Source organism: Cataglyphis hispanica, chromosome 15 (genome assembly GCF_021464435.1).
Source record: "Cataglyphis hispanica isolate Lineage 1 chromosome 15, ULB_Chis1_1.0, whole genome shotgun sequence".
NCBI lineage: Eukaryota > Metazoa > Arthropoda > Insecta > Hymenoptera > Formicidae > Cataglyphis > Cataglyphis hispanica.
In genome coordinates this window covers 4,267,445-4,286,058 of record NC_065968.1, presented here as the reverse complement: position 1 = coordinate 4,286,058, position 18,614 = coordinate 4,267,445, and the positions used below count along the sequence as shown (strand labels likewise).

Sequence of the window (18,614 nt, the reverse complement as noted above, 5' to 3'; positions counted from 1 at the left end):
TCGCTAAGTCGGCGACACTTCGCCCGACAAACGGCGCGATCCTGTCGCATCGGTGGGCCATTTTGCGCAGTACCCGTGACCCAGATTGCGATGGGGGGTTCGCTCGTCTCTTGGAACAGCTGTTGGCTCCGAGACGTCGGCCAGACGCGCGGGGGAGAATGCACGTAGTATATACATGTATATACTCGACGAGCTGCGCGCGCCTCTTGGCGGCTTGACGCAACAATGGCGGTTTCAGGGCTGTACGTATCCGCCGTATATTTCAGGCGCCCGTTGTCGCGGAAACGAATTAATTCGATAATAATCAACAATAGGTTCGGAGTAAGAGACGCACGACGAGAGACAGAAGTCGAATGCTAAAACTCGTGACTAGCTCAAGAGTAACGACAGAGTATTTTGACATATCACTTTGCAACGCAAATTTTTATTCATCCGATTAAAGATATTGCCCATGACGATGACGTGCATTTAAAAAGAACCAATAGTCGTACGATACTCACGGATGCGAATGGTACATATATATCTCGCCGCGATCTAGTCAAGCAACATTATTCCGTCTCTCTACTATCTTCAAAGGATTCCGCGCGACGAACGAGTTAATGAAAAATCGCGCGTGCTTTGGATAATCGAAAGATCTAGGAAGTCGTGACTCAAACTTGACTCATTTCACGATTTCAAGATCGTAGTCCTGGGATTGGGCAGACTCGCGTGGCCCTTATATATAACGCGCGCGCGCGCGCGCGCGTCTCCGCGTTTTTAATCCATGTCCTTTAGACACGGACGGTTTACTCGAATCGACGCTCGATGCCGCTTCTGGCGACGGGAGCGGGAGCCTTCTCCCGGGCCTCCTCGCGTGTAGTCACACATACACGCACACGTACAAACGTACACAACGTACATACGCGCGTCGCTCGTCGCGCCACAATCTCCACAACTACAACGGATGACGACGCCGTCGTGTGATGGGAGGCGCTAAGAGCCGGCAGCAGCGCCCAAGTGGTTGGTAACAGAGACGCCGTGCCGCTCGCGCCAATACGCTCCTGCGCAGCATCTACCCCCACCCCGCGTCGTGTTCGCTCGCCGCCGTCCACTGTCCGTCGTCGTAGTCGTCGTCGTCGTCGTCGTCGTCCTGTGTATCGTCTCGCTACGCGAGACTAGTCGCGGTTCCTTGTTTGCCATCACGCGAAATCCAATAGTTTGCCTTATACCGTTGTGAGGGAGTGTGCGGATGCGCGGTTCGGCGATTTCGCGATATTTACGCGTCGACTCGCGAGCGGAGAAAAAAAGTGCGGTGAGGAAATTGGACGAGAGAGAGAGAGTGAGAGAGGTGAGACACCCGGTGCGATGCGTGCTCCGTGCTCGCGCCAAAGATGCCCATTATCCCGCGTTTGTTTACCCACACGACGAGATTCCGCCGATTCTGCTGAGAAGTGATCTCCCGCGCGCGCATAACCGCGGTAGCGGGAGCACACAGTGAATTCCGTACCTACGTACCTATCTACGGACGACCGGACCGACCGGCCCCCGTTAAGGCTTCGTTGATTTTTTTTTTGGTTGGTGAAAAGACGAGGAAGAGAGAAAAAGACGAAGAGGCGCGGAACACGTATAAAAATTGCGCCAAGGGGTGAAGGAGGTGGAGGAGGAGGAGAAGGAGGAGGATCCGAGTGTTGTATGTGGAGAAAGAGAACGAGAAAGTAAGAGAGAGAAAAAGAGACAGTGAGAGCGAGACAGTGCGTGAAACAGAGGGAGCGCGAACGCGCGAACGGAAGAGGAACAGAGAGAGAGAGAGGCGGAGACGGTGTATGTGCGTCGTGTATACGTGTGTGTGCGCGTGAGAGACGGAGAGAGGCGACGAGATAGATAGAGAAGGAGAGCTTTTGTGGTGTAAGGGTCGATTATATCGCCGTCGACAGAGGCTCGACTGCGAGGGAAGGAAACTACTGGTGATACGGCTAACCGCGAGGAGGGTGCGCGAGGAGGAGAGCCCGCGAGTGAGGAGGCTCCTTTTAGCGGTGGCGGACCGAGTGACCGCACGCGGCACGGCGCGGCGCGAACGTTACATTACTTGTCGCGGAGCCCGCTCGCGCGCGGGGAATGCGTTATGTATTTACGTAGAATATTGCGTAACGTACAGGGGGCCGGCTAGTGTGTTTGGGAAAAACGCGCGCGCCCGCGCGCCACCGACGACTAAAAATCCTCGCTTTCGTTTATATACTCGCGCGTTTACCGAATTTTCCGCGATTCCGGGGGACGGTGACGGTGGAGGAGGAGGAGGAGGAGGAGAAAAAAAAGAAAAAGAAGAAGAAGAAGTGCGGGTTGTGATTGACTGTACCGGCGCAAGTTTCGCGCGTGCATACGCAGCAGGAATCTCCAAGCAACCCGGCCGCCGCCGCCGACGCGATCGAAAGTTTCGGGGGAGCTGAATAGAGAGGAGAGCTCGGCTCTCTTGGCTCGGCGACGCCAGTGTACTACACTCGCGGCAAGGGACGTATCTCGACGCCACACCATCTCCGCTACCTCGTCGTGTCCGTCGTCGCGCTTGTGCGACAAAACTACGTAGGAGATAGGGACGCAGGACGTTTTCTCAGATGGAAATTGGTACGAACGGAGAAAGAGAAAGAGAGAGAGAGAGAGACGAGAGATATTCCGCACGCGGCCACAATGTCCGGAATGGATTTGTTCGACGCCAATTTTTTTTCCACGTATGCGCGCAAGGTCGAGAACTCTTGCAGCTGGGGGTCGATCGTGTCTCTCTCTCGTAGAGCTCTAACGCGAGTTTATAATTTATTTTTACAACGCGCCTCTCTCGAGTGGCTCGCGCGTCTCGTTTGTTCTCCGCTTTTAACGCGATCAATTTTCGCTTTCGTTTTCGAACACGCGAGATGTATCGCTGTTTAACGATCTCTCTCTTTGCCACGATGACAATACCTTTCGACATTTTCTATGAATCATATTTATTTTGAATTGTCAATGAGCCTAAGAGGCGTAAAATAGTTAACCGAGATACCTAGATGTCTTTGAATTACTAGCATTAATTTGGGCCAGATTATCGTGCACTGATAAAAAAATTTATTATATATATGAATATATTAAAATTTTATAATTTTAAAAATATGCTAATAAAAATAAGCCACATGTGTGTGTATGTACATATATATATATATATATATATATATATATATATATATATATATATATATAATATCTTTTATATTCAATGTTTCATAATCATGACACTTGAAAAAATGATTCAATCATATGGTGCCATCCAAATTCTCTTTGTTTATACTTATATATGTTTTTAAGTGAATAAGTTTGTGGATAATTGAGAAATATTCTATATAAATGTTATAGGATAAAAATGAAGAAGATAAAGTAGAGGAATAAAGTTCTTAACTATGTCAAGTTGAGTTAGGTTATGTGGAAAGTCTACAATCTCGGTATTTCTTACAGATTAACAATTAGATGATTAAACAATGAAATCGCTGGTCAAAAAAAAAAGAGCAAGAGTTTTTCGCTCATGAAAAACGTTAAAATCTTTGAGACTTTCTACATAATTTAACTTTATATAATTTTCACATATTACTTTCTTTTATTTATATCTCATAAGATTTACACAGAATATTATTTAAAAAAAAAATCGCGCACAAATTTCACTTGAAAATTTACAAATTTACTTGGAAATATATAAATAGAATAAAAGGATTGCTTCTCAAGTGCCAAATGTCTTAATGTCATAATTATGAAATATATTGGATATATAAAATATATTTAAAACACATGTGACATATATATTTTTCAAGTATGTGTTTTGGAAATTATAAGCAACATGTGTGATTTCTATCTGTAAACAATAATCTGCTCAAAATTATTAGTACAAAGATATCTAAATATTGTGATTATTATTTTTCATTCAGATTTATTCAGGTTTATAAATAAATATAACTTATAAGATATAGAAAATGTAGATTTAAATTTTTATTAATAAATGTTTAAGACATGTTATACATAAAATAAAAGAATAACATGTGTGTCACAAAATTATTAGCTCAAGCGTTCGAAGATCTCATTAAAATTGATAAATATAACTCAAACATGAAAACATAAGCATGTATCATGTGTCAAATAAAATATAGAATAGAATAATAGAAATATAGAAATATAGAAAAGAATAATATTGATATATGATACTATTTTTGCAATAAAAGTTATGTTTAATTCTTTTTATGAGATAAAACAATATATTTGCAGTGTTACATACATATTGTTTCCATTAATTCATATATCATTTTGCAATTTTCCATTTTTATATTTATAAATAACTTAAACAGAAAATTTACTATCACATACATCAACCAAACTCTAAAATAATGTCTAAACATATTTTTCATTAAAAATATATGTCTTAATATTTAATAATAATGTAATTTAACATATTAGATGCAGGAAATAGAGGATAGATTTGTTAGAATTGTCTTTATTTTCAGCACTTCCAATGTGATTTGCAATGAAACGTATTCGTGGACTAGACGACGTAGCATCACCACCAGCAAGGCACTCAACGGTGAGTGCGGGAAGCGGCTTAGGTGGTGGAGGTAGCTTAGAATATCATACAAGCAGTGGGATAGGTGTTGTTGTACCTGGTCAAGCAGTTCGATCTGTTGCTTCAAAAGAAATGCCAGGAAGTATACAATTTGGTACTGCCCAAGCTCAGCAGCAATATACCGGTGCAATTGTTGTGCCAACGGCAGCACCATCTCCTATCAAAGTAAGTCACTATGTGTGTGTATAACAATAATAGATAAAGCATTGCAATAAATATTAAACAAATGTCATATTTATAGCAGGCTAGTGGTTCTGCGGGAGGACTTAGTTCTACATGTAGCAGTAGCAACATAAATAGTGGTGGTTTGAATAGCGGATTAGGTAGTGGCAATAGTCATACCATGGCTTCCCAACAACCTGCATCAGGATCGCAAAATCAAGTACATACGCAACAGCAATCGACAATAAGGCATAAGGTTTGTGTTTTCCAAGTTTTTCTTAAAATAAATAGGAAAAGGTAATTATTTTTATTAAGCATTAGGTTATTATAAAAAAATTGTAAGGAAAATAAATAACTGTAATTATATATACAGGTGCATACTGGTAATGTAACACCACTGGCTTCCACTCCACCTGGCTCCAACCAAGGAGGAGGAGGAGGAGGAGGATCCCAGTTCCAAAGATTAAAAGTGGAAGATGCGCTATCTTACCTAGATCAAGTCAAATATAAATTCAGTGATCAACCACAGGTAAATAATAAAAATTTAATTTTTATATGTATAATACCTTAGTAGATACCTTAGTAAAAAAGAAAATGCTAGTAAACTAGTATGCTTTTTTCATTACCATACTTTTATTTAATTCTCATTGGATTTAATTTTTCTACAGCCGCTAGCTTTTTAGAATACCTTTAAATAAACATGCTAGTTGCTAAAAGAAGTGTTACATGAATCATGCTTAAATAAAAAAAAATACTTAATGTAACATGATTATTTTTATTTATAGGTGTACAATGATTTCTTGGATATCATGAAGGAATTTAAATCTCAAAGTATAGATACTCCGGGCGTTATAACCCGAGTGAGTCATCTGTTCAAAGGACATCCCGAGCTTATTGTTGGTTTCAACACATTTCTCCCACCAGGCTATAAAATAGAGGTACAAGCAAATGAACAAGGATATGCCTTTCAAGTGTCTGTCAGTATGCCCAGTCCAACAGCTACGCACACAGCTACATTATCCCAACATCATTGTACAGTCAATGTTGGTTCACCTCCTGTGGCTAGTCCACCTACACAGCCTGCAAAAGCACCCCCAGTTTTACAAATAATGCAAGGGTAGGTATTTTGTCAAATCTATGTAATTATTTATATGCAATAATATGAATGTAAGAATGTACCAGAGTATTTTTTGAAAATTGATATTATAAAAAATATATATATATATATGTTTGCAATTGTTCTTAGGTCGGGCAACATACACCATACTTTAGCAAACAGTATTACGACTAACAGTTTAACTGTTCACGCGCCTTCACCACCGCCAGTACCAGTGTATAATAATTCTCATGTTAGTACTGCACAAGCGCAAGCTGTCAGTCAAGCTTTAAGTCAAGCGGATGGTGTATCAACTGGTGGGCAAACACAGCAAAGTCAGCCAGTAGAATTCAACCATGCGATAAATTATGTTAATAAAATCAAGGTAAGGGATTATAACATTGTTTACATAAAAGAATAATAAAGAATAATATACATAATATTAAATTATTTCTAGAATCGTTTCCAAGGTCAACCAGATAAATACAAACGTTTCTTGGAGATATTACATACGTATCAAAAAGAACAGAGAAACTTAAAAGAATCTGGACATATGGGGGGTACGAGTTCTGGCGCTACAAGTGGAGCAAAACATTTAACAGAAGCGGAAGTTTACAGTCAAGTGGCTAAATTATTCGAGAATCAAGAAGATTTACTTGCTGAGTTTGGACAATTTTTGCCAGATGCTACTAATCAACAAAGTTCGTTGGTGAGTCATCTATTTACAATAGGATAAACTAATAATTTTAATTTTTGGATAGAAAATTGCAATCTGTTTAAAGAATAACATCTATTACAAGTAAACTTTCAAATAAGTAATAATTGTAAGATAGAAATATTATTTAATATCTTTAGCATAAAAGAGCAAATGGAAAATAGTATTCATAAAATATATGTAATCTTTATTATTTTATGTTCATTCGTTTCAAGCTCATATTTTTTCCTGATTTGAATCTTTGCAAACAATTATTATGTACAAAAGAGAAAAGAAAAAACAGCATAGCTTTTGTAAATTTTGCTTTCTATTTCATTGTTAAGAAGTTTTTTTATCAAGTAAAACAGTAGATTCTGATTGGTATTAGTCTGCTATGTTTCAGACTAACAAAACAACATCGATTAACGATCATACGGCGATTGTTAAAAAACCAATTGGACTCAAAACACCTTATAACAATTCTGGAACTATTTCGAGAGATCTTCGAGAATCCGGCAGTACGGCCGGATTGGAACGCGACAATCGAGATCATAGAGAACGAGAACGAGAACGGGATAGATCGAACGTACGAGACATCAATAGCGGTCAGAAACTTGGACATAGTACTGGGCAGTTGAAAAGGAGTCCATCATTTTCAACTTCGGCAACAGCCGGAAATTCTCATCATGTACAACATGGACCGCCGCCTTTGAAGAAACCAAAAGTTGCTTCAATGCGTGACGTTACTATAGCGGAAGCTGGCAAATATGGTACTTTGAATGATTATGCGTTCTTTGACAAGGTAAACAACATTTTAAATATTTATATTTTTTAAATTTTGACTGCTATGCTTTCTTTTAAAAGCGAGTAAGATTTGTTAAGTAAATTTATAATAAATTATTGATAATATTTCTTTCAGGTTCGAAAATCACTCAGATCACAAGACGTTTATGAGAACTTTCTTCGATGTCTTGTACTTTTTAATCAAGAAATAGTATCGAAATCGGAACTTGTTTTGTTGGTGACACCATTCCTTGGCCGTTACCCAGAACTCTTACGTTGGTTCAAAGATTTCCTTGGTTATTTACCAGCTGATTCGTCTGCCACTATAACGACAAACTCGGGTAATGCAATGGGAGTGGAGACTTTCCCAAACAGTGTTGTACGGAGCCATCAGGAACGGCCGCAAAATGACTTGGCGATAGAAATCGATTATGCAGCATGCAAGCGATTAGGAGCGTCATATTGTGCATTGCCAAAGTCGTATATTCAACCAAAATGCGGTGGCAGAACACAATTATGTAAAGAAGTTCTCAACGATACATGGGTCTCGTTTCCAACTTGGTCAGAGGACAGCACATTTGTAACATCAAGGTAAGTGATGAGTTTTATTTATTTGAGAAATTAAATATTTTTGCAACAATAGTTATATAGATATTATAATTTACGAAATTCATATATATTTATTTGTCCAGGAAAACTCAATACGAGGAATCTATATATCGTTGCGAGGATGAACGTTTTGAATTGGACGTTGTTATAGAAACCAACGCATCGACAATTAGGGTACTCGAAGGCGTTCATAAAAAGATGAATAGAATGAGTCAAGAAGAAGCGCAGAAATATAAGCTCGATGACTGTCTTGGTGGTTCTTCCCCAACAATTCATCAACGAGCGATAAAGAGGATATACGGCGATAAATCTCACGATATCATAGAAGGACTCAAAAAGAATCCTCAAATAGCCGTGCCTATTGTACTCCGTCGGTTGAAGGCTAAGGAGGAAGAATGGCGGGAGGCGCAAAAGGGTTTCAATAAAATCTGGAGAGAACAGAACGAAAAATATTACTTAAAATCCTTGGATCACCAGGGAATTAACTTTAAACAAAACGATGTAAAAGCATTGAGGTCTAAAAGCTTGTTCAACGAAATCGAAACCATATATGATGAGGTTGATATATTTTCATCTTAATTTTATCTATTTCTATAATTCTTTCTTTAATTCTGTCATTACTTAATGTGTTAATATCTTATACAGAGACACGAACAAGGTGATGACGGTAATGGTGATGGTCAGGGAAATAGTGGTCCACATCTCATTCTACCATACAAAGACAAATCTGTATTAGACGATGCAGCTAATCTTTTAATTCATCATGTTAAACGGCAAACCGGTATTCATAAAGAAGACAAGCAGCGGATAAAACTTTTATTGAAACATTTCATACCTGATCTCTTTTTCCATACACGACAAGAACTTAGTGACGATGAAAGGGATGAAGATGGTAAATTTCATTATAATATCTCTTTCCCATAAACAAGAATTTTTTTTTATTTTAGACCATCGGAATCGATGTCAAATATATATACATATACATATATATATATATATATATATATATATATATATATATATATATGTATGTATGTATGTATGTATGTATGTATGTATGTATGTATGTATGTATATATACTTTATTTTTGTTACAGATGAAAAAGATATAAACGTGGCAACGTGTAACAATTCCCAGTCCTCGACGACTACTTCGTCGTTAAGTGGCCTGCAAGCTAATAGAAGTAAGGCTCCCGTATCGCCAAATACGTCTTCCACCTCCGCCAAAAATGAAGCCGATATCAAAGTACCTATACATGCTCTCTCGAATGATCCCGAGGAGGCATATACACTTTACATGGCCAGTAATAATTGGTACCTCTTTTTGAGGTTACATCACATACTCTGCGAGAGATTGACGAAAATGTACGACAGAGCAGTCGTTCTCGCTGAGGAGGAGTCAAAATATAAGCAGCAACGCAAGGAGAGTACAGCGATCGCTTTAAGATTAAAACCAAAAAGTAAGTTTATACTATATACATCGGTATTGCCTTTTTGTTTTTACTATCAATCATTGTATTAATCGCTTCCATCATCATTATGCTTAGGTGAAATTGAAATTGAGGATTATTATCCCGCCTTTCTGGACATGGTAAAAAATGTTCTTGACGGAAATATGGAAAGCACAGCGTATGAGGACACGTTACGAGAAATGTTTGGTATACATGCCTACATTGCCTTTACTCTTGATAAGATCGTAACTTACGCTGTGAGGCAAGTAAGTAAATTCCGTTATATTTTCTTTTCCTTGATATTGCGAGGAAAAAGAATGTTCAAAATTACATATTTTTCTGATAGTTGCAGCACTTAGTCACAGACACCATATGCCAGCAATGCATGGAATTATTCCAAAGAGAGCAACGTCAACCTAAAGAAAGCAGCGGAGCTGGCGGGTTGTGCGCCACGGCATATATGAGGCTAAGTGCTGAATTAGCATATCAACGCAAAGCGGAAAAAACAATGGTCGATGAAAATTGTTTCAAAATATATATAGTAAGTATCTTTAAAATATTTGATTTAGTGTATACTTTAGTGATTTTGATGTAGCAATTACTATTATTTATATATATATATATATATGTATATAATTAGACTCTAATCTCATCTTACACTTTGCTTTTTATTACAGTACAAGAAAGACTGTAAAATGACAGTGGAGTTGTTAGATACAGAGGGCGACGAAACGGTGGATAGTGGCTGTAGAGAGAGAGAAAGGGAAGGCGTGACAGTTTCTGAAAAATGGTCGACATACGTTGAGAGATTTTCTGCACCAGCTGGTCAGGCTAGCCCAAAAGACACTCCTGCCTTAACAGAGAATGAGCCGCCGATCCATCCTGTGAGTAGCGACCAGGCAGCAAGGGGGGGGAGGGGCAGAAAACGCAAGAACACTGACATTAGCAAGAAGGTATAGGATCCAAATACCTTTTCATAATCATTATCAACGTTCATTCGCGTAATAATTGACCTGTGATTAGAGTTGTACGTTTCGTCGTTTTTATTTGGCGTACAACAAGAGTATCCCCAAAGAATAAAGGTACGATGGAGAATTTTTTTTCTATTAAAAATAAAATTTATTTGTGAAAAAGTTTATTCGACACTTTTTTTTCGCGGAAAGCGATCTTCGTGGAAATTTTCGTCGGAATAGGAACACGCGAATTGTAAAAAAATATACGGATACATATACGTTGCTAAATTATTATATTTACGCGAATGGTTAGGACAATCGTATTAATTTCGTCTAATTGATTATAAAATTGCTGTATATTTATCTAATGTTTTATTCAATTAAATACTCTTTTTATACGCGTAGTAGAATGAAGTTCATACGCTTATTATATTTTATAATGATTGGGAATTTATAAGCGACTTATAAAATTCTTCGGCCGTAATCATCTATGGTGATACAAATTACATGAAATTTTCTGGCTCATTACAAAGTATCTCTTAATCTTTTTTAAATACAAATCTTTTCAAATTCAAATTCTATATTATTTGTCATAAATTCTAAATATGAAAAACTCGTAAATATTGATATATCATTTTTTTGTTTCATATATAATTTATTTATTTTATACTATATGTTAATATAGTATAAAAAATTAAATTAAATGTATTAAGTCATAGACGCGATTTTTTTGTATTTATCCTTTTCCATATTACATCTTTATTGATAAATCTTAATATTGAAAAACATAAATTAATTTTAATTTGTAATTGAAATTGCAATGTATTTATGACTTCAATTGTATACTATTTATGAAATATATTGCAAATTTTTTCAAAAAAGAAGAGGGAGGGAATATTTTTTTCATGTAAATCGCAACAACTCCATATATCTTTATTAATACATTAAAAACAAAGTTCAAGTCTACATAGTAGTGACTAATGATTAATCGATTCAGAATAAATGAAGAAAATTTCATGTATGTAAAACCATATATATACCGCATTTGTTTCGCTCATTATCCATTCATTTAATAATGGATGTTATCAGAAACCAGCCGTTGTGAGATAATAGAGTGATGACCAATTGTAAAAAATATTGATAAAGAATTGTATAAAAAACAGAAAGGGAGAACTGGCATACGTTTCACAGTCATCTTTAACAGTGCCATAATGAATGTAAAATAACAATTAAATGAACAATTTAGATGCCCTTCTTTAGATTGAACGTACATCGTCAACTAGTTACATATTTCATGAAAAACAAATTTTATTGTACATATTTAGTATATTTGTAATGTGTAATGATATAATATTTCATCTTTCTCTCTCTCTTTCTCTCTCTCTCTCTCTCTCTCTCTCCATATATATATATATATATATATATATATATATATATATACATATATACATATATGTATAAAGAATATTTTTACAGTTTGCGAATGAAAAATTAAAACTAATTACATACACAATAGATAGACATATAGTAGAACAGAAACATCTTGTAATAAAATGTGTTATATATGTTTTTACTTAAAGTAAAAATTTGAGTGAAGATATTAATCTCCATTTATTTGTTAAAAGCCAATTCTTTTTTTTTATTTATATTTCATCCTTTATGACTTAACAAAATTACAAAGTTTACTTGAAATGCATATATTTCCTATTCACCACATAATTTTTATAAAAGTAGTTTTGGATAAATTGATAAGGACACATGCATTTCAGTTACATGTATCTTTGATGAAGAGATTTTCGAATTATACAAATAAGAAAACTATATAGATTTTATATCGACATATTCAATTATATTTCGTAAAGTGAGACAAAGTGGCAATATAAAACGATTCAAAAGCTAAATCGTGATCTAGTTTATTCAAATAGAAATACAATATAATTTTGTTAATTTTCTAACTAATCTAACAGAAAAATATTTCGTCTGTGTATAATTTTTTTTATTACAATTTACTCGGAATGTAATTTTGGATATGCGTATTAAATTGATAAACATTAGTAGTATTTTTAATAGTAAAGAAATTTTATGTGTACCTAAAATATCTAATACAAGGAAAGGTATCTCTGAAAAGGTATCTCTGAAAAATATTTCTTATTTATTTATCTTAATTTTTTTTAATCAGAATTATCTATTCTTATGCATATCTACATTTACAATGTCTATATATACAAGAAACTTATTTTTCCTGAAACATGTAACTATTTAGATTAATATGTGCGTGTCATCTGAAAGAGAAGGCATCTGTATTTAGTAAGTGGTTGAAAAGAGGAAAATAATCCTTTGTACGAATTCTAATTTCTATTGTAACACTTGGATTAGTCAATTCTTGAAAAGAAATTCTTTTCATTTTCTCTCTTCATCTGATATTATATTAGATAAGGAAATATAGATACATATATATATATATATATTAAAGTCTCTATATAAATTAATAGATTTAAAAAAATGTAAATATACCTAACAAATTTGTACATACATTTTGATACATACCAATTTAAGATTGGTCGATAGTGAATCGCGAAATTTCATAATTAACTCTTACTATCGTATTCAGAAATGCAGTACATAGTGAAGCCTTTGGAAAGGAAACATGAATATATATATAAATATATCATTCATTGACTTACCTGAACACATTACTTCCACGCCATTATTAGACGTTATAATAATACTAATAATTACACTTTGTATCGTTTTTTTACTTGAACTATCTAAGAAAACAAATGTGAAGATTTTAATTGATCTCTTCTTTTTTTTTTCATCAAATTCTGGAAGATGGGTGATGAGGTTTGACATTTACGGCGTAGAAACGCAAGAGCGATGTGCATAAAATTTTCTTGTGTAATCTCTTGTACAAAAATTAGGGTAATTGTCAGAGAAACATCGAACATCACACTGTATACCTTTTTTAGGCTCTTTAAACTAGTCCTCAGATAGTTTAAAAGTGTTTTCTATATAGAAGGAAATCTCACATGACATATTGAAAGGATCTATGCGCGTTTGCTCCATACGAGGGCACAGCGCGTCATGCTACACATCTTAAGGTTCCAAAGTATGTTACAGGATCAGCTGTAGTACGATGCACTATGCCCTTGTATAAAACAAACGCTCGCATTGGTTTTACCTAACGAGTCTACGAGAGGTACGACAAGACTGTACTGTGGCGTGGAGCTGAGTGTGTTTTTTAGCTTAACTGTTGCGTCCTTCATCAGACACACGTGTATATATACATAATATACTTTACTATGTACATAAATGATATATAGATAGCAAAGCAGAGATACTATACGCATTGTACCATTATATGATGTATATAGAAAGTCAGTTGTAATTTTGCATCAATTCTGTAAGAATGTTTGATAAACGCGACAGTATAAAATATTAATATCCCGCAGTATTTTTGTCATTTTACCAAAGGTTTCACATTCTTAGGTTCTTTTTTTTTATTTTAACTCTTGCGCTAGATTCGCAGAATAATTTATCGCTCGCGTTTCTTAATATCGGTTTCTAGATTAACAAAGGCTATTTTTCAGATTGATCTTTCTTCTTTTCTAATATCATACAACCGCTTTTATTTCGTATTATATCTTTCATCAGAAGGATTTGTACAATACGATTATATTAGAGGCAGCATATAACATATATTTGACTTGTTCTTTGTTAATAATAATCTCGTATTCTTTGCACAAATTATAAGCATATATTTTTTAACTAAATTATATACATTATGTTTTAATAGCATACAGTTTATTTATATAATATATTCTTTTTATAAATTCAACAACATAGTACAAAGACTTGAATATTTACTGTAAATAATTATACAAGTCAAAAATATAAAACAATTTACTTTAGCACTTTGGCACTTGTAATATATTTTCTAATTAAGATCATTATATGTTCATCATGGATAGGATTATGTTACATCTTTTTGTTTTAGTATGTATTAAAAGTTATCTCCCTTTCTCTCTTATTTGCAATCTCTTTGAATATTTTGTGAACCTCTGTCTGTTCACAAATATTGTTGACTACATAAGATTTATCATTCTGGATTTTAAGTTATGAACTAATTATTTACTTAGCATAAATTTTCATATAAAAACAAGATATAAAAAAAATTCGATCTAAACTTCTGTTATGACCCAGACTCAACATTTTCATTTCTACAAATATACAAAAGTATCTGACAAGAAGATGATAGAAAATTGTATGCATTATGTATTTATTTTTTTAATTAACTATAGATATTTAAATTTATATAAACGCTATGCATATTTCTATCAATAATTATCGAGAAGCTTATGTATTACACGATATTCGTGTAATAGATTAATTTTTAACAGTTAATGCTCCATTTCAATCATACAAGCTTTTACGAATATTTTCGCAAATGTTTCATTTCTTCGCATTCTATTCAGCACTTGTCAAAAACGCGCGCGCACATCGTCGCTTACATTAATCGTCCAATGTGCTTTTGAATTTTAAAATATCGCCGATATCGCTAGATACGATTAGAGAAACTCAAAATTCTCGTTCTTCAAACAAAATACATAGTGCAATTGCTCGAGACGAAAATTTACTTACGCGCTAAGAAAAAACAGACGCGTGAGAATGTTAGAAAGATCTTGACACATGCAGCCTTACGTCAAGCTTGCACCTTTCTTTGTTCGTAAACACACAATCTCTCGCAAGCTCGCTTTCCGTTCTCCCTCATCTTTCCTTTATTCTTTTTTTCGGAGCGTTCATGTCGATCGTTAACCCGTTCGTTCTGTCGTTATCCAATACTAAATGCGAGATACATCGATCACAATATAGTGCGGGAACTTATCTCGTCGATTGCGAGAAACAGAATCACTTTTCTATTTCTGTCTTTCTCTCTCTTACACGTCACCCGCGCGATAAATAAATCCGTCGTACAAAATGGCGTTCGTCCAAGCCTTAACGTGATCGGGAACACATAGCGGGCGAAGAGAGGCGGAGGAGAAAGGCGGCGGCGGCGGCGCTGCTTCGTTGCTTGAGCAACGGAGCAACCTGCCCGCGCCGACGTATGCACTCTCCCACTTATTCCAGTGGCGTATGCGCAGCAATTTCGACTCGTCCATCCCGCTCCCGCATCCTCGCGTAATCGAGTTTGATACGCGCTTCTTCCCCAGGTCCCCGGACGGACACTCGATCGATATCCGTTATCAATACTCTGATCGCAAACGCCGGTATATGACAAGAATATACGAATGAGAGATAAGAAAATTGTCACTTTCTCTGTTATATAGTTTTTTAATATTATATTACTTTACGTTTCTTCATTATAGTTTGCAACAATATAATGTAAAAAGGGGTTTAAATACGAATCGAGAGAAAATTTTTTTAAGTAAAAGCGTCTCGCGCGATGAAATTATAGGTCGTAATAATAATACGTTATAAAAATTTTATAATCGCGCAAACTATCGTTTCATGTACGAGATTCGCTTTTATATTTATATAATTTTTGTCTTTATATTTATATCGACTTTTCTCTTTTCTATCAAAGTATAATTAAACTGCAAATTAAAATTTTGTTTAAGTAATTATAGAGCGATTAATTAAAAAAAAAAATTAATTTTTTACCACTTATAAATGAATATATCAATCAATTATACACTTTTGTAAGTAAAAATTACCTTGCAACAAAATTTTATTTCCATAAACTTGTTTTTGGAATAAATGCGTCAAAAACAATTTCTTTCAGTTCTCTGTAAAAATTTGTTATTGTCAGTTTTAATGGATTCAAGAAATATACTTTCTTTATTCCTTAAATATTTCAAGCTAGAATAATAATAATTTCTTTTGCTTCTTCTCACTCTCTTATTCACTCACAGCTGTTTTATGGAAAGATGATTCTTTTATTGATGATTAAATATTATGTCATTTGTTAATGATTAAACAATATGTCTTTTGTTTATTGACATACACTTTGCAAAATATGAATAAAATAATAATAAGCGATTATTTAAACATTTAATATTTTAAAAATATAAATTTATATAAATTTTTATTTATTATATGAAAATTTTGTATTTTACTTATATGTATATTGTTCTAATAATTAAAATAAAGCGTTTTTTAATCGTGATGTATAATATCTTAAAAAGACTTATTTTATATCTTATTTTATTTATTTAATTTTAGCTTAAAGTATTATTTAAAAATAACATCATGTCTCACGATTTGTTATAGATGGACGGAAATAGTTGGAGTTCCTTAGGCAGAGCTTCGGCGGGACGTAAGCCCATCTTTCTCTATCGTAATATTAAGTCTTATCGAAAACACGCTGCGAGATTAGCGAAAGAGAAACAATCTTTGCTTAACGCCAATCATCCGGAGAGAGTCACAGAGTAAGTATACCTGACACATGGATTAGCCTAAATATTAACTAGATTTCTTTTTCTCTATTGTATAAATTTGTTACAGATCGGTCGACGCTCCCGACATTATTAATTCCGATGAGACGCAATGTAGATTTAATCCCAACAGCTATACTATGCTTTTCATTGTTCATAAGGACAGGTTTCTTTACAAACAGAAGTCCATTAATCGCGCGAGGATGGTACGTTCGCAATTATTGAAATACTTTTGCATCTCTCTTTTAAAAGTATATATATATATATATATATATATATATATATATATATATATATTTGTTATATATAATATAATATATAATATTCATATATAACGCAATGTGATGGTTTATTTTTAATACGTTCACATAGTCATATGTCATATATTGTCATATATAGATTAAATTTATTAAAAAAATTTATTTATAACATTTTTTTCTCTCGACAGTCTCATCCAGCTGTAACGAAGCGTATGGACACGAAATTCCACCATTGGCACGCATCGTGGATATCGAAAAATGGCACGGACACTCAACATAGATTGTGTCAGGATTGGCTAATGGGACGATACGAGAACTTGATTCCCCATAGGACACGAGTTGTAACGGACAATGATCAGACACGTTCTCCTTATCGGCAATACAATCGTTTCAAAGTAGAACGTCTGCAATCTGATTTATTGACTTCGGAGTCTTGCGTCTAATCTTATTCAGAATTTCTTTTGTTATTAAAAATTTTCCAATATCGCTATACTTGGCACAATTAATCTCGTATTAGCTCTTTTTTTTTGTTTTGCAGCTACTAATGTGCGACGGATTCGGATACGATTTTTACTCGGGACAGAAATTTTTGAAACCTGATTTTGTTTTTATGCAAGAAAGCAAATATGATTTTATTTTATACAGACAGCACTCGATATTCAAAAAAGTTTAAACTGGTCTTCGATTAAAATAATATTGATTTGAAGAGTGTACTTGGTCAATATGTGACTCTCCATGTTATATATTATATATAATATTATATATTATATATATATATATATATATATATATATATATATATACATATATATTTTTACACAAAGAGAGCGAGAGAGGGTTTTATACGCTGGATGATTTGATACTATCGCACTAAATTCGTACTGCATTAAATAATTTTTGTTGCAATTATTTTTAGAATTGCGTTCTACATGCTCGCAAGATTGACGTTTATTATTTTGCCGCATTTGTTTTATGACATCAATACGGAGATGTGTTGTGCAACTTCGAAGATTAATGCATTTTGCATATTTATATACATATACATGTACAATATGGACTTGATTTGCGTCTCGATATTTTAGTGAGTATGTACATATATGTAGATACAAACGTGCACGTATTTCATTCGAGACGGAAAATCGCAAATATTAACAATAACACACGTTTATAAGAAAGTAAAAAAAATTTTCTAACTTTTTCCTGGCTCCCTGTTTTTCGATGAAATGTGTGTACATTTGTATCTATAAATACATAAAATATGTTTATAATTATACGTATATATTTGAACGATGTACATATATACATTTATACGCCTGTACGTGTATATATATATATATATATATATACATATATATATATATATATATATATATATATATACACGCACACATATGTATATACATGCATATAAGCACACGTGTATATATAAAACATGTATTGATATGTATAAAAGAAATTTTAGAGTTTATTTCAATTCGCCCTCCAGGCCGCAACGTAGAATTATTAAAAATGTAGAAACGGTAATGTTCCTGGATAGTGCGATAGAGTCGAGTATGCTGAAAATCACCA

General features: G+C 34.4%; 1 protein-coding gene across 3 annotated transcripts; it reads left to right on the top strand.

Annotated features, from left to right (window-relative positions):
- The first annotated feature begins 1,241 nt into the window (after positions 1-1,241).
- Positions 1,242-17,804, top strand: LOC126854876 (paired amphipathic helix protein Sin3a). 3 transcript variants are annotated; one of them, XM_050601998.1, is made up of 18 exons: positions 1,242-2,598; positions 4,488-4,768; positions 4,845-5,021; positions 5,139-5,294; positions 5,551-5,882; positions 6,012-6,246; positions 6,319-6,570; positions 6,959-7,357; positions 7,475-7,929; positions 8,031-8,505; positions 8,593-8,839; positions 9,045-9,407; positions 9,495-9,664; positions 9,745-9,939; positions 10,076-10,351; positions 16,622-16,779; positions 16,856-16,991; positions 17,234-17,804. In XM_050601998.1, exons 2-18 carry the CDS (start codon positions 4,508-4,510, stop codon positions 17,486-17,488), a joined length of 4,542 nt encoding a protein of 1,513 aa, XP_050457955.1. In that variant the 5' UTR covers positions 1,242-2,598; positions 4,488-4,507; the 3' UTR covers positions 17,489-17,804. The 3 variants fall into 3 exon arrangements, with proteins under 3 accessions (XP_050457955.1, XP_050457956.1, XP_050457954.1); XM_050601999.1 differs by having other exon boundaries at positions 6,944-7,357; positions 10,076-10,282; XM_050601997.1 differs by having other exon boundaries at positions 6,944-7,357.
- The last annotated feature ends 810 nt before the right edge of the window (positions 17,805-18,614 follow it).